The sequence below is a fragment of the Sprattus sprattus genome (assembly GCF_963457725.1).
Source record: "Sprattus sprattus genome assembly, chromosome: 14".
Classification (NCBI taxonomy): Eukaryota; Metazoa; Chordata; class Actinopteri; order Clupeiformes; family Clupeidae; genus Sprattus; species Sprattus sprattus.
This window is the reverse complement of record NC_137912.1, coordinates 8,705,527-8,718,282: the sequence shown is the minus strand read 5'-3', so window position 1 is coordinate 8,718,282 and position 12,756 is coordinate 8,705,527. Positions and strand designations below refer to the sequence as shown.

General features: G+C 46.0%; 1 protein-coding gene across 4 annotated transcripts in view; it reads right to left on the bottom strand.

The window, feature by feature from the left end:
- Positions 1 to 12,756, bottom strand: part of LOC308375339 (CCR4-NOT transcription complex subunit 2) — a 41,321-nt gene that overhangs the window by 4,875 nt on the left and 23,690 nt on the right. For 3 of the 4 annotated variants that reach the window (XM_080851442.1, XM_080851439.1, XM_080851441.1), the window contains exons 3-10: positions 11,814 to 11,883; positions 10,441 to 10,591; positions 9,522 to 9,707; positions 6,156 to 6,235; positions 5,632 to 5,757; positions 5,226 to 5,350; positions 2,616 to 2,736; positions 1,655 to 1,811 (exon numbers count right to left, since the gene is read on the bottom strand). In XM_080851442.1, coding sequence (XP_080707568.1) covers positions 1,655 to 1,811; positions 2,616 to 2,736; positions 5,226 to 5,350; positions 5,632 to 5,757; positions 6,156 to 6,235; positions 9,522 to 9,707; positions 10,441 to 10,591; positions 11,814 to 11,883 — 1,016 coding nt within the window. The remainder of the gene's footprint in view (positions 1 to 1,654; positions 1,812 to 2,615; positions 2,737 to 5,225; positions 5,351 to 5,631; positions 5,758 to 6,155; positions 6,236 to 9,521; positions 9,708 to 10,440; positions 10,592 to 11,813; positions 11,884 to 12,756) is intronic. The other variant, XM_080851440.1, reaches the window with a different exon arrangement.

Sequence of the window (12,756 nt, the reverse complement as noted above, 5' to 3'; positions counted from 1 at the left end):
TTTGAGATCTTAACTATCCAATCAAAAGAAGACTCAAGAGGCAGCATCCAATCAAAACAAGTTCAGGCCAGGAGGTGGGTGTAAAATAACTCCAATGAGAAGTGAGTATACCGAGTGTGTGTGTGCTGTGTTTATTTTGAATTGTGGCCTCAAATAAAGACGTAAAATGTGTGTGACAGTGTGTGTGTGTTTGACTGTGCCTGGATGTGTGGGTGTGCGACAGAGAACATGCTCTGCAGGCTTTGGCGGTGATCTCCGAGTGGCATTTGGGTGCACTGTGGCATGACCAAGGCTTTGCTGCTGGCAATCAGGGTGGCAGAGGCAATCCCACAAACAGGGGTGTGTACTGGCAGCTGCCTGCAATCGGCCTGCTCTGACAAAGATTAAGCCTAGGCCAAGAGGAGCGTTCCTCTCACACACACACACACACACCCTGAAATGAATAGAGGAGATCTAACAACCTGCTACACACACACACACACACACACACTCCACTCAAATGCTACTGTACAACCTGTTCAACTGAACTTGCTGGCTCATAGATTCTGTTGGTGTCAATTCTTGGTTTAATCCATGGGGATGAAGGATAGGTCCCTTCTCTTTCTCTCCCTCTCATAAACACACACACACACACACACACACACACACACTCTTCATCTCATGACTTAAACCAGTAAAATGAAACCACCAAGCACAACTTCCCGTTCTCCCTTTAACCTAAGAACCGCTCAGTGTGAAAAACACAAGACAGAGGAAAGAACCGAGGGATAGGAGCAGAACAGAGAGATGAAGGGAAAGCAGATGAGAGGACAGAAGGAAAAGGGGAGAAGAGAAGAGTAGAGAAGAGAAGAGAAGGGATGGGGAGAAGAGAAGAGAAGAGAAGAGATGGGGAGAAGAGAAGAGAAGGAGAGGAGAGGAGAGAAGAGAAGAGAAGGAGAGGAGAGAGGAGAAGAGAAGAAGAGGAGAGAAGAGAAGGGGAGAAGAGAAGAGAAGACAAGAGAAGGGGAGAAGAGATGGGGAGAAGAGAAGAGAAGAGAAGGAGATAAGAGGAGAGAAGAGAAGAAGAGGAGAGAGGAGAAGAGAAGAAGAGGAGAGAAGAGAAGGGGAGAAGAGAAGAGAAGAGAAGACAAGAGAAGGGGAGAAGAGATGGGGAGAAGAGAAGAGAAGAGAAGGAGATAAGAGGAGAGAAGAGAAGAAGAGGACAGAAGAGAAGAGAAGAGAAGGGAAGGGGAGAAGAGAAGAGAAGACAAGAGAAGGGGAGAAGAGAAGGAGAGAAGAGAAGAAGAGGAGAGAGGATAAGAGAAGAAGAGGAGAGAAGAGAAGGGGAGAAGAGAAGAGAAGAGAAGACAAGAGAAGGGGAGAAGAGAAGGAGAGAAGAGAAGAGAAGAGAAGGGAAGGGGAGAAGAGAAGAGAAGGGAAGGGGAGAAGAGAAGAGAAGAAGAGGAGAGAAGAGAAGGGGAGAAGAGAAGAGAAGAGAAGAGAAGACAAGAGAAGGGGAGAAGAGAAGGAGAGAAGAGAAGAGAAGAGAAGAGAAGGGAAGGGGAGAAGAGAAGAGAAGAGAAGGAGAGAAGAGAAGAGAAGGGAAGGGAAGAGAAGGGAGTGAAGCGTGTCCAACATGGAGGTATGGAGGAGGAGGTGAGGAGAGGCGACTCACTCCGGCGAGTTGAGGTTGAGGCCTAGTGTTGTCAGGTCGCTGCCCAGCGCCAAGTGCACCATGCCCGGGTCCGTCTCCGCCGCCCGGATGAACGTTAACAGGCCAATCATGCCAAACTGGTCTGTCACCATGCCTGGGGGAATGTTCGTCACCCGCCCTGCAACCCAGGGGAAAGAGCAGAAATAAACATCCAGGATGTTACTGGTTGGTTGGCTTACATGGAGTTCCAAGAACAATGCAATATAACTACAGTAGTGCCGCCGTGGGATACGCTCCAAGACCTACAGCGGTTAGTAGCGAACACCATAACTTGTTTTTCGTGTACATAAATACTTATGTTCAATTAACGTATTACTCTCAGCAAGACATCAAACACAATGACTAATAATGAAATAAAACAGTTATAACAATATACTGTAATCAAAATGATCTGAATGAGGTCCCTCTTGAATGAACGGGATTCTGACGTTTTTGCTTAACCCTCAACAGATGGAGCACAAAAAGTGTCATAAAATAAAAAAAAAGAAACCAAATCATGTACACAACATTTTTGCCTTTCCCCTTCCTTCCTTTCGTTACATCCTTGCCCCTCCCTTTGATAAAAAACATGAAAGAAACGAGTACGGAATGCAACAAGGATGGAGGAATCAAGCTCAGACATCCATAAGAAATTAGATGCCCTTAAAAGACATGACTGACGTATTAGGCGCAGCGGTGCGGAAAGGATACTCAGACTGGCGCCGAATTTAAAACTTATGGACCATCTATTTTCGGAATTTTCCACTTAAAAATTTCGAGTCACAGTTAACCGCAGATAACTGAAACCCTGGTTACTGAATCGGCGTAGGGGTTTCACAGTAGAATAGAACTCTAATAGCTACCCCGTCAACCCAAGTCCAGTCACACAATAAACATCTCCTAAACTTCTGGTGTGCTGCGATTTCGTCAAGGAGTGCCTCACCATCAGGTAACACCTGGATCCCTTTCTTCTGCTGGTTGTTGTTCTGTGCTGTTGAGCTCTTGTCCCCGGGGAACTTAGGGCCGTCTGTGCTTGATACGCTCTTGCCCGACGAGTTCAGGTTCTGTGGAGGAACCGGTGACATACTTAGCAAAGAACCAGAGCAAATCTCACATCACTTAACATTTAAACTAGACACGGAAATGCGGCCAGGTGCATTCTCCCCCAGGGAACTGAACCTGTTGGCTGGCCACAACCACCACTTCTAACCGTACGTAGGAACCAGTCACCCGCTCTCGCCGGTCACCACAAAAGTGTATTATCAGCTAGTCATTCTCTTGCCAGTATAACCTTGTGTGTGTTGAACACAAGTAGACAACAGAAGGTCTCTTTTTGTCTCTGTTGTCACGGACAATAGAATGTCTCTTTTTCTAGAGAGTGGCTCTCTTTCTATACGGCGAGAGTGCTCAATTATTCTGCTGAATAATTCATTTTGTGCTGCACTGACGGGCAGACCTTGCATGTGTCACTACTGGCATGGCCTTCAGAGGATGGCAAGATTCTCATTTGACTCAAATAACTCTGCTGCAAATTAAGTCTGAGGGGTGTTCTGAGTTCAGCTGTGGCCCAGACTCTAGTCTCCTGGTAACCCCCCCCCCCCCACACACACACACACACACACACACACACCTGGGCACTGCATCTGTGTCCTAGCTGAGGAAGCAGAGCCCAGGACAGAGAGAGGGAGAGAGAGAGAGAAAGAGAGAGAGGGAGACAGTGAGAGAGTGAGAGACAGAGAGAGAGCCTCAACCTCCGAGCTGTTAATTAGCATGGAGAGGAGTTGGAACTGTCGCCATTGATTTTTTTCTCTCTCTCTAAAGCGCGGGATGAAAGACCCGTCAGCCGATGATGAGAGAGCAGAAGGGATGGATGAGGAGGAAGCGTGTGCAGTGAGCATCTCTGTTGAGTCTCGAGAGAGAGAGAGAGAGAGAGAGAGAGAGAGAGAGAGAGAGAGAGAGAGAGAGAGAGAGAGAGAGAGAGAGAGAGAAGAGAGAGAGAGAGAGAGAGAGAGAGAGAGAGAGAGAGAGAGAGAGAGAAAGAGAGAGAGAGGGAAAAGGAAAGACGAAGGAACAGATGAGGGGATGGATGGGGAGGAAGCTTGTGCAGTGAGCATCTCTGTTGAGTCTGAAGTCTTAGGTGCAAACTAGGCCAAACCAGAGCTTATTAAGCCTGTTAGCATTCCAAGAACTGACAACAACAACAACAGCACAAAAAAAAAGAAACGCAGACAATCCGCCATCTGAGAAATGCTTTGTTCTCCCCCCTTCCCTCGCCCTCTCATGTAAAAAGTCAGTCATGTTGTGGGAGGATATGAAGGCAAAGGAATTCATCATCAGTAGGCCTTCACACTTTGAAGTGGAATAGCAGAAGAAATGAGTTTGTATACATTATAGATGTTCTCTCCCTACATTTTTTTATAATCGTTTGATTAGTTTCCAATAAAGTCTTGATCTGTCCACTTTCCCATTAAAGTTCCCACTGTTTTGAAAGATGAAGAAGCCTTTCATCAGCGACTGAGACACAGCCTCCTTTGGCTCTACTGTCCAAGATGGGTGGATGCACAGAGACCCTTGTTTTGAGAATGTGTGAAAAGCACTAAAAACACATCAAGGGTGCGCCCTACAGGCAAGGTTCATACGAAAAATGTCTTTCTGTGTCAGTGGGAAAACTCTTAAGAAAACCATGGATGACTTTACTGAAAAAGTAAAACATGAAACCAATACAACAGGTTATGCAAACTACATCAAATAGTTATGCTATCATAAGTTGTGCAATGCACTGTTACAAAAGTCTCTTAAATATTTTTCAATAATTTCCAGAGGAATAACACCTGAATGTCAGAAATGTTTTCAGATAACAAATTACAATGTAATGTAGACATATCTACTTGTACAATGTCATAAAAAAACATTTGGCATACCTCACAGTACAAGAGGTTTGCGCTACAAATAATGTGAAGGAAAACATGCTTCAATCTTTAAGGAGGGTTTTGAACACAGTAACAGTTGGGTTATCATCAAATACAACTGAAGTAGAGGCAAGCATGCCACACTTAACCCCGGAGCAGAGTTGGCTTGTCATGGAATGAAAGTCAGCAAAACCATTACTCATTCTTTTCTGACAGGCTCAAAATCGCAACCCCTGATGAACAATATGACAGTCAGTTCAAAGGGATGTGGTTTGAGGATTTCAAACATGACTGATGAGCCACAATTATGAGTCAATCGAATGCTATTCTTCTAAACAATAGAAGCAGCACGCGGTTAATCCGTAGGAAAAGAGCTCTTTGAGAACACTGTCCAGAATCCACGGCGATACTGACATCATTTTACATGGTAGTCTAGTCTCATGCATTCAGTTTGAAGGGATTGCTCGCAGTGCCATTGGTCGTCTTTGACCAAACCTTTCACTAATTAACGTTTGCCTGGCTCTGCCCAGTGTGTGTGTGTGTGCGTGTGTGTGTGTGCGTGTGTGTGCATGCGTGTGTGTGTGCGTGTGTGTGTGTCTTTGTGTGTGTGTACGCCTGGTGGAGCAGAAAGAGTGTGTACTCACTGATTTGCTGTCGTCGTTACTCGACGTGGGGTCCTTGTAGTTGGGCCCAGGCAGTGCAGGGAAGTCCTCGTTGTGGATGGAGAAGTCTTGGGACTGTTCATTCGATGGCTTCGTGACCATTCCAACTGAAGGGACGACAGAGGAGGCACACACAAAATATAAAGCTTGAGTCTTCAGATCAACCAACCTAAATTGAAATCCTGTGTGTGTGTGTATATGTATGGAAGTGTATGAGTGTGTGTGTGTGTGTGTGTGTGTGTGGATGTATTGAAGTGTGTGTGTGTGTGTGTGTGTGTGTGTGTGTGTGTGGATGTATGGAAGTGTGTGTGTGTGTGTGTGTGTGTATGTGCATATGTATGGAAGTGTGTGTGCGTGTGTGTATGTATGGAAGTAAGTGTGTGTGTACCGTAAGGGGCTCTCCCAGCCAGTGGGTTAAGCAGTGGAGTTGGATTGGCGTTTCCTTCCCTCCGACTCCGGTCCGCTAGTGCAGGGAAGTCCGAAAGGTCCAAACCCGTGACATTCTCACTCCCGTCTGGCCGTGCAACACACACACACACTTACAGTTAATTACATGAACTACTGGAATTCTCTTCAAAGTGAGAATACAGTATGTATGTACAGTACCAGTTAAAAGTTTGGACACATCTTTAATTTCTTTGAAACATTTAAACTATGAAAGAACATATATGTATGGAATGATGTACTAAACAAAAAAAGTATTATCTACCATGCAGAAAATAGAAGGTGTGTCCAAACTTTTGACTGGTACAGTATATAGAAAATCTCGTTTGGATTAAAGTAAAGTCTGCAGCCACACTAACTGCCATTGCTTTTATTGCTTTCTTTCTAAACTCATACGATCTTTCTAACACATTCCATTTTCAGCTTCTTAGAGCACACATTTCACACACATCTAAAAGGTGTCATTACCCGTTCCGTTGAAGATGTTGCTCGATAACGAGCTGTTCATTCCGAACGCTGGATTCCTGTTCATCCCGAACCCTGACATACTGTGGAATAAAAAACAAACACGAGTATGTGTCAGCATTCCAAATGCCAGTCGGAGGGACAAAGTGCTGATGTGCATGTGAAATATAAAAGGTGACGGAACATAGTATAAGTAAACACTTTCTGCCAACACGTTCATTCAAACCCAACCTTTACGATATTGGCCTGAACAGGCTTCGGCCCGACACAGGTGGGTTTGCTTTGTGTGTGTGTGCACATAGGAGCAGATCCACGCGCACACACACACACACACACACACACACACAACTGCAATTCACGCACAGACCTCATTCCGATCATGTCAACCTCTTAGCTCAGAAGTTGGCACTGAATCCCTGAATCTTGCTCAGGGTTACTGGAAGTCATTGATTAAGCCAATAACCAGCATTTAATTCATTTTCCTTGCGCTCTCTTGCTCGCCCTCTCTCTCTCTCCGCTTTACTCGCCCTCTCTCTCTCCCCTGTGCATGCGTGCGTGCGCTCTCTCTCTCTCTCTCTCTCTCTCTCTCTCTCTAGACTGCTCCAACTGGCTAAGGAACACATACAGAGGCAGAAAGAGGACTGTCTGCTTTGTCGAAGAAAACAGTGGAAAGTTGGGAGGCGTATTCACGGTCTATGTGAGAAACTCAGCTATTAGAACAAAGTAATGGTTCAAGGCCATTCCAAATGAATTCCTTAGAGACATTTATGTAAAACCTAAAGAAGGAAAATCCCTGTCTCAGCACTGGCAGGGTTCTGTTTAATTCATCAATATGGGAGATCAAGATCAAGAGAGATAAACAGACCGAAAGAGAAGAGAAGGAGAGCACAAATAAGAAAGAGCGACTGAGGGAAATGGAGAGAAAGAGAGAGAAAGGGAGATGGAGAGAAAGAGAGAGAAAGGGAGATGGAGAGAAAGAGAGAGAAAGGAAGAGAGAGAGAGAGAAAGGGAGGAAAAAGAGAGATAGGAGAGACAGACACATACGGAGAGAGTAGGGTAGGGTAGCAATTAGCACACTCCAACACCACAGATCTCTTGTGTCTTGTGTTGGGCTTGCTTGATGTTTGGCTGTGTAAGGAAAGTTGTCGACTCGCTAGTTCTCATCATTAACATCCATGCCCATGTTATTTATGAAAGAATTCGATGTAGGCTGTAACCTTATTGGTGTTGTTCCTGTCCCTGTCTCACAGAGATTTGTTGTTTTTCCAGATGCCCAAAGTCTTCAACCTGTCCTGTCTCTAGCATCCAAATAAATGCATCTCAAAGTCTCACACAAATAAGCCTTGGAAGTTAAAAACCTTGAAAACCTTACTCAGCTAGCTTGTAATACATCGCACTGTCCAATGTATATTAAGCATGACGCCAACAACATTGTATTAGTTTACACATAAACGTGCAGAGTTTTTCAGCTTTTCATCTTGTTATATTACTCTACCTTGTCAGTCTACATGCTTCTTTGGCTTCTACCTTATCTTTGCCGGTTCCATATCCTTGTTACTAAATAAACATGTACACTGTCCTTTAGCACACTTTTTATTTACGACAGTGGTGTAAAAGTGAGCGACACTCCGCAAAAAACACAAATTCTCCCAGAATGGGGCGTTAAGCCTACCACTTCAAACGTTCTCATATCCCTTCAACCATCCAATCAGCTCGCTGGCGGACTATGAAAAAGGACACTTAGCCAATAAGAGAAACACCAAAACTTTAGACCACTGCTTATTCCTATAGCCCTGACAACTCCTGCAACACAGAAAGCATTGGCAGTAGAAAGCTTTCTTAACCACCATCTACACCTGAGACCTTGGTGTTATTTCAAACACACACCCAGACACACAGACACAGACACAGACACAGACACACACACACACTTTGCCCTGATGTCTGTTCTAGGGCCCAGGTAATGCATCAAAGAGAAATGCTGAGATTTATAGTAATGGCTGGTGAATGATTCCCATCTGAGCATGTGGAGCAGACATTAAGACCAGATAAGGCTCCAGTAAAGCCCCTGCTAAAATATAGGAAGGGCTGCTCAGATAAGGACGAGCTTCGGAATCGCTCTCTCGCACACCGCAGTTAAGGCCCTATGTGTGTGTGTGTGTGTGTGTGTGTGTGTGTGTGTGTGTGTGTGTGTGTGTGTGTGTGTGTGTGTGCGAGTGTGTGTGTGCGCGCGAGTGTGTGTGTGCGCGAGTGTGTGTGTGCGTGAGTGTGTGTGCGCGCGAGTGTCAGTGAGTGACACATTGTCTGTGCGCGGCAGTGCATGTGTGTGTATATGTAGGAGTGTGTCATTGTCTTCAAGTGTGTGTGAATGAATAGATTCTGTGTCTGTCTCTAGTGGACTCATCCTTGCATCGCTTCAGACTGAGAGCATTCAGGGGCTGAGACCTCATTAAAAGACTGTTAAATCTCTTGGCCTTGCTGAAAAAACAAAACCCTCCCTTATTCTCCTCTCCTCTCCTCTCCATCTCAAAGGAACAGCTCTGCAACAAGCCAGCCTCCTCAGGGAACCTCAGGTCCTGACCCCTACACTTCAAATCAATAGGGGACACTTGGATTAGCCAGGCTTGGGGCACAGACTCTCCGTGTTTCTCCATGGCCTGAGAAAGTAAGGCTTTCATGCGGGAGCAACACACAAGCCTCACCTATTAAAGAGACCGGGAGAGAGGCAGCGTGCCCAACCATGGCACTGCTCTGGCCATATGAGGGTATGTTGCCACAGCCTACTGTCAGAATGACCAGTCAATCCACTGCCTGAACATCTTCAAGACTACCTCAAAACTTTAACTTAACCGGTTCTGACCATTGCAAGATTGCACCTATTCTAAAATGGCGAACTAAGTCCAAGATCAAGCTTAACACAATAGATCCTATATTCTTGCCTAATCGCAGAACATTTGACTAGACTGCTTTGTGCCCTTGGAATCCCAGAGAGGTGGTAATGAGGCAGCAGAGACAGGCCGCATACTCTGAATCACACACGGTCATGAAGCACAGTATGCCTTTGTGCTAGGGTGCATCAAAATACACATTTCCAGCATATTGATCTGTCTGGGTGAAGTGTTACCATTCATGCAAAAACAATAAATGCAAAATATTTGTAGGCACATTTTCATATTTTTCATATGCTGTGTTCCACCTCTAACTCTCAATGAATTTTCCCTCAACTTTTCAAAAGTAATTTTTATGTGTGTCCGAACTAAATGCAACCCCAGACGGTTTGATATGTTGAGATTTAATTTTTGCATTGCAATTTGATGCACCCTACTGTGTGGGGTGCGATGCCCCTTGGCTTGCGGGCGTAGGGCGTACCTGTTGATGGTGAGGGGTTGGCGCGCCTGCTGCTGCTTGGGCATGCAGATGATGCTGGGCGAGCTGCGGTTGGGGCTGCCCAGGCCCGAGCTGCCCATGCTGTTGCTGCGCCCGCCTGGCATACCCATCCCCTGGCCCACCTGCGCATGGTTCATCATGTTCCTGGTGTTCATGGGTAGGATCCCCCTAAGGGACGGACGTCACACACGCAGACACACGCAGACACACACAGGCACACAGACACACAGACACACAGACACACACACACACACACACACACACAGGTCAGAAACATGTGCATACCCAAACACATCCCAAAATACACAGCTTTACACACAGATTTGGTGGGGGGTGAAGCAAAGACAAGAAGCTACTGAACAATCCCTTCTGTAGATGCTGCTGTGCTGGCAGCACTGGGCTATGTGTGATGTCAGCACATGTGAAAGCAGGAAAACGAGAGGTGAGAATTGTCAGAAGTGTGAATAGAAAAGTTTGAGGGAAGAGAGTGAAGAGGGAAGAGAGTGAAGAGGTGAGAAAAAAAGGAGCGAAGTGAACAGAGGAGCGAAAATTAGAAGTGGGGGTTGAACAAAATGGCAAAAATGATTGGCAGAGAGGAGAGAACACCATGAGGTCCATCAGCCTGGGACTGCTGTGCTGTGCTGTGCTGTGCTGGAAGATAGTGTGTGTGTGCTGTGCTGTGCTGGAAGATAGTTTGTCTGTGCTGTGTCTGTGCTGTGTCTGTGCTGTGTTTGTGCTGTGTCTCTGCTGTGTCTCTGCTGTGTCTCTGCTGTGTCTCTGCTGTGTCTCTGCTGTGTCTCTGCTGTGTCTCTGCTGTGTCTCTGCTGTGTCTCTGCTGTGTCTCTGCTGTGTCTCTGCTGTGTCTCTGCTGTGTCTCTGCTGTGCTGTGCTGTGCTCTGACCTGCTTGGCGAGGGCGGGGTGTGCAGGGAGAGCGTGGGGACACCGGTGGTGGACGGCGTGACGTGGGTGGGGAGTTGGCTGCCCTGCGTCAAGCTCCGGCTCAGCTGAGGGTTGTTGTTGCTCATGCCCCTCATTGGGAAACCTAGTGCACCTACAGCAGAGGGGAGAAGAGAGGGTGAAGTCACCTTGGGGAGAGACAACGGACGTTTATTTATAGAGCACAATTCATCCACATTGGCATTTCAAAGTGCTTTACAAACGAGCAGGTGAAAGGACATAGAAAAAGTATTTAAAGGCAATCCTAGTAAAAGAAGTAAATAGAATGTGAAATGTATTCTTAAATGGAACAGTTCAAGTTAATATTACTCGGACTGACTGCATTTTAATAGCTAATTCAATAAACCTCTTAACGTCTTAAATGTCAGATCATGCATTGAACTAAAGCACTTTTAAATATACGTTGCCATGCCGAGCTGTACAGTACGCCCACGCACTGCAATCATGAACACGCTTAATGATTAACACAACGTTTGGCAACAATCTGTACCACAGTGAGCGTGTTATACAATTCACTACCCTGCATGTGGGCACAGATAATATAACTTATTGTATATAACACATGATGCTTAGGTGAAGCAGCAATAAGCACAACAGCAGGCCCTCAAGGTAACGTGATGGCAAATAACTCCAATCCTTTGACAATCAACCGCCACAGAAAACCCCCCACAGGCCAAGATGGCTGGCAGATGATCATGCCAAGTGATGCGGGCCCAATCTGAACATGGAGAAGACTACAGCGACAACCGCATCCACGAACCCATCGCCTTCTCTCTGTGGATGCAGAGGCTGATGTCACCGTGGGAGGCCTGCCTCCTGTCGGTGTATCTATGGCAACGGCCCACACACCTGCATCCGCCTCCGAAGATGCTGGGGGAGTGGGAGGGTGTATGTGTGTGGCACATGGCCAAGGCTGGTGTGGCACATTTGTGCCGGCGAGAATGTGGAGACACCATTGCCTTGCTCCTCTCATAACCAAATGGTTGCCAGAGGTAACCAAATAAATAAAATAAAAACAGGCTACCAGGCCGTAGAGTCTTCAGTATGGCCTAGTGCCTAATCAGGAGGGTGACTGACCGCACAATATAAAAAAAATGGGGTGTGTTGAAAATGAAATATTGGTGGGGTAGGAATTTTCAGATTCTGGGTCGGGGACATGCTAATCGAAATCCCCCAAACAGTTAAATCCACAGGTTGAGAAGAGGGGTCCTCCTGTTCCACCGTACACCATGACTGGAGAACATGAAGGACCGCTGATGTAGAGGGGAGGGAGAGAGAGAGAGAAAGGGTAGGGAGAAAGAGGGAGAAATGCTTACTTTGCCCGTATAAACTGGCGCCGAGCTGCGACAGTTGACCTGACGACGATGGTGATGGAGACGCCAACATCTGGGGAGAGAGAGAACAGAGAGTGGGTGACTTGGCTTCAAAGATGGGTGAAGGCTGGGCATTACCGAATAATACCTGTTGAACAGGTTCAGACATGTATACTAAAGAGAGTATATTAGAGTTTAATTATAATTATTTAATTATAGATCAGAGGCTGACACACATAAAAAGGTTACTTTTGTAAAGTTACACATGCAACACAACCTCTCAACGACATGAAAAAACAAGACTACACAATGCAAAGGTCAACATCTCATCTAATGTATGGATCTCACGGAATACGCCAAGACCTGCTTAGGCTACTTAAGGCTTTTTGATGTGCTTAAGTCTGTTAGAAACGTGTCAAAAACACATCAATAACAAGCTTAGCTGTGTGGGAAAGTAGGATGTGAAGTGGATGACAAACACATCTTTGACGAGACCACAAAAACTAAAACACACTTGTTTCCTGTCCCAAAGACACCGACGCAGGACAACATGAGACGGTGCCGACAGCTCAGATAACAGCTCGCTCTCTCCCTCGCTCTCTCTTTAGGTCTCACACACACAGGCACACACTGACCTGTTTTTCAGTAAGACAAAAACACCTTAAAGAATGCACAAACTGGCTCCAACACCAGTCTTAGCATAGACCTCAATTTGAATCTCACCTCTGGCGTAAAAACACCCTATCTCTCTAACACACACACACAAATGCACACCACTGTTTTTGCACAGCGGCATGACCCACATATATCTTGGCACGGCAACACACTTACATCAGTACCCATATCCTGGATACAGCAATTAAACAAAGCATTATGATGGATGGGCCAAAAACACTTCAGTCACACACGTTATGGCTGCTGAGTGCCATGCAATCCAAATAAGAGC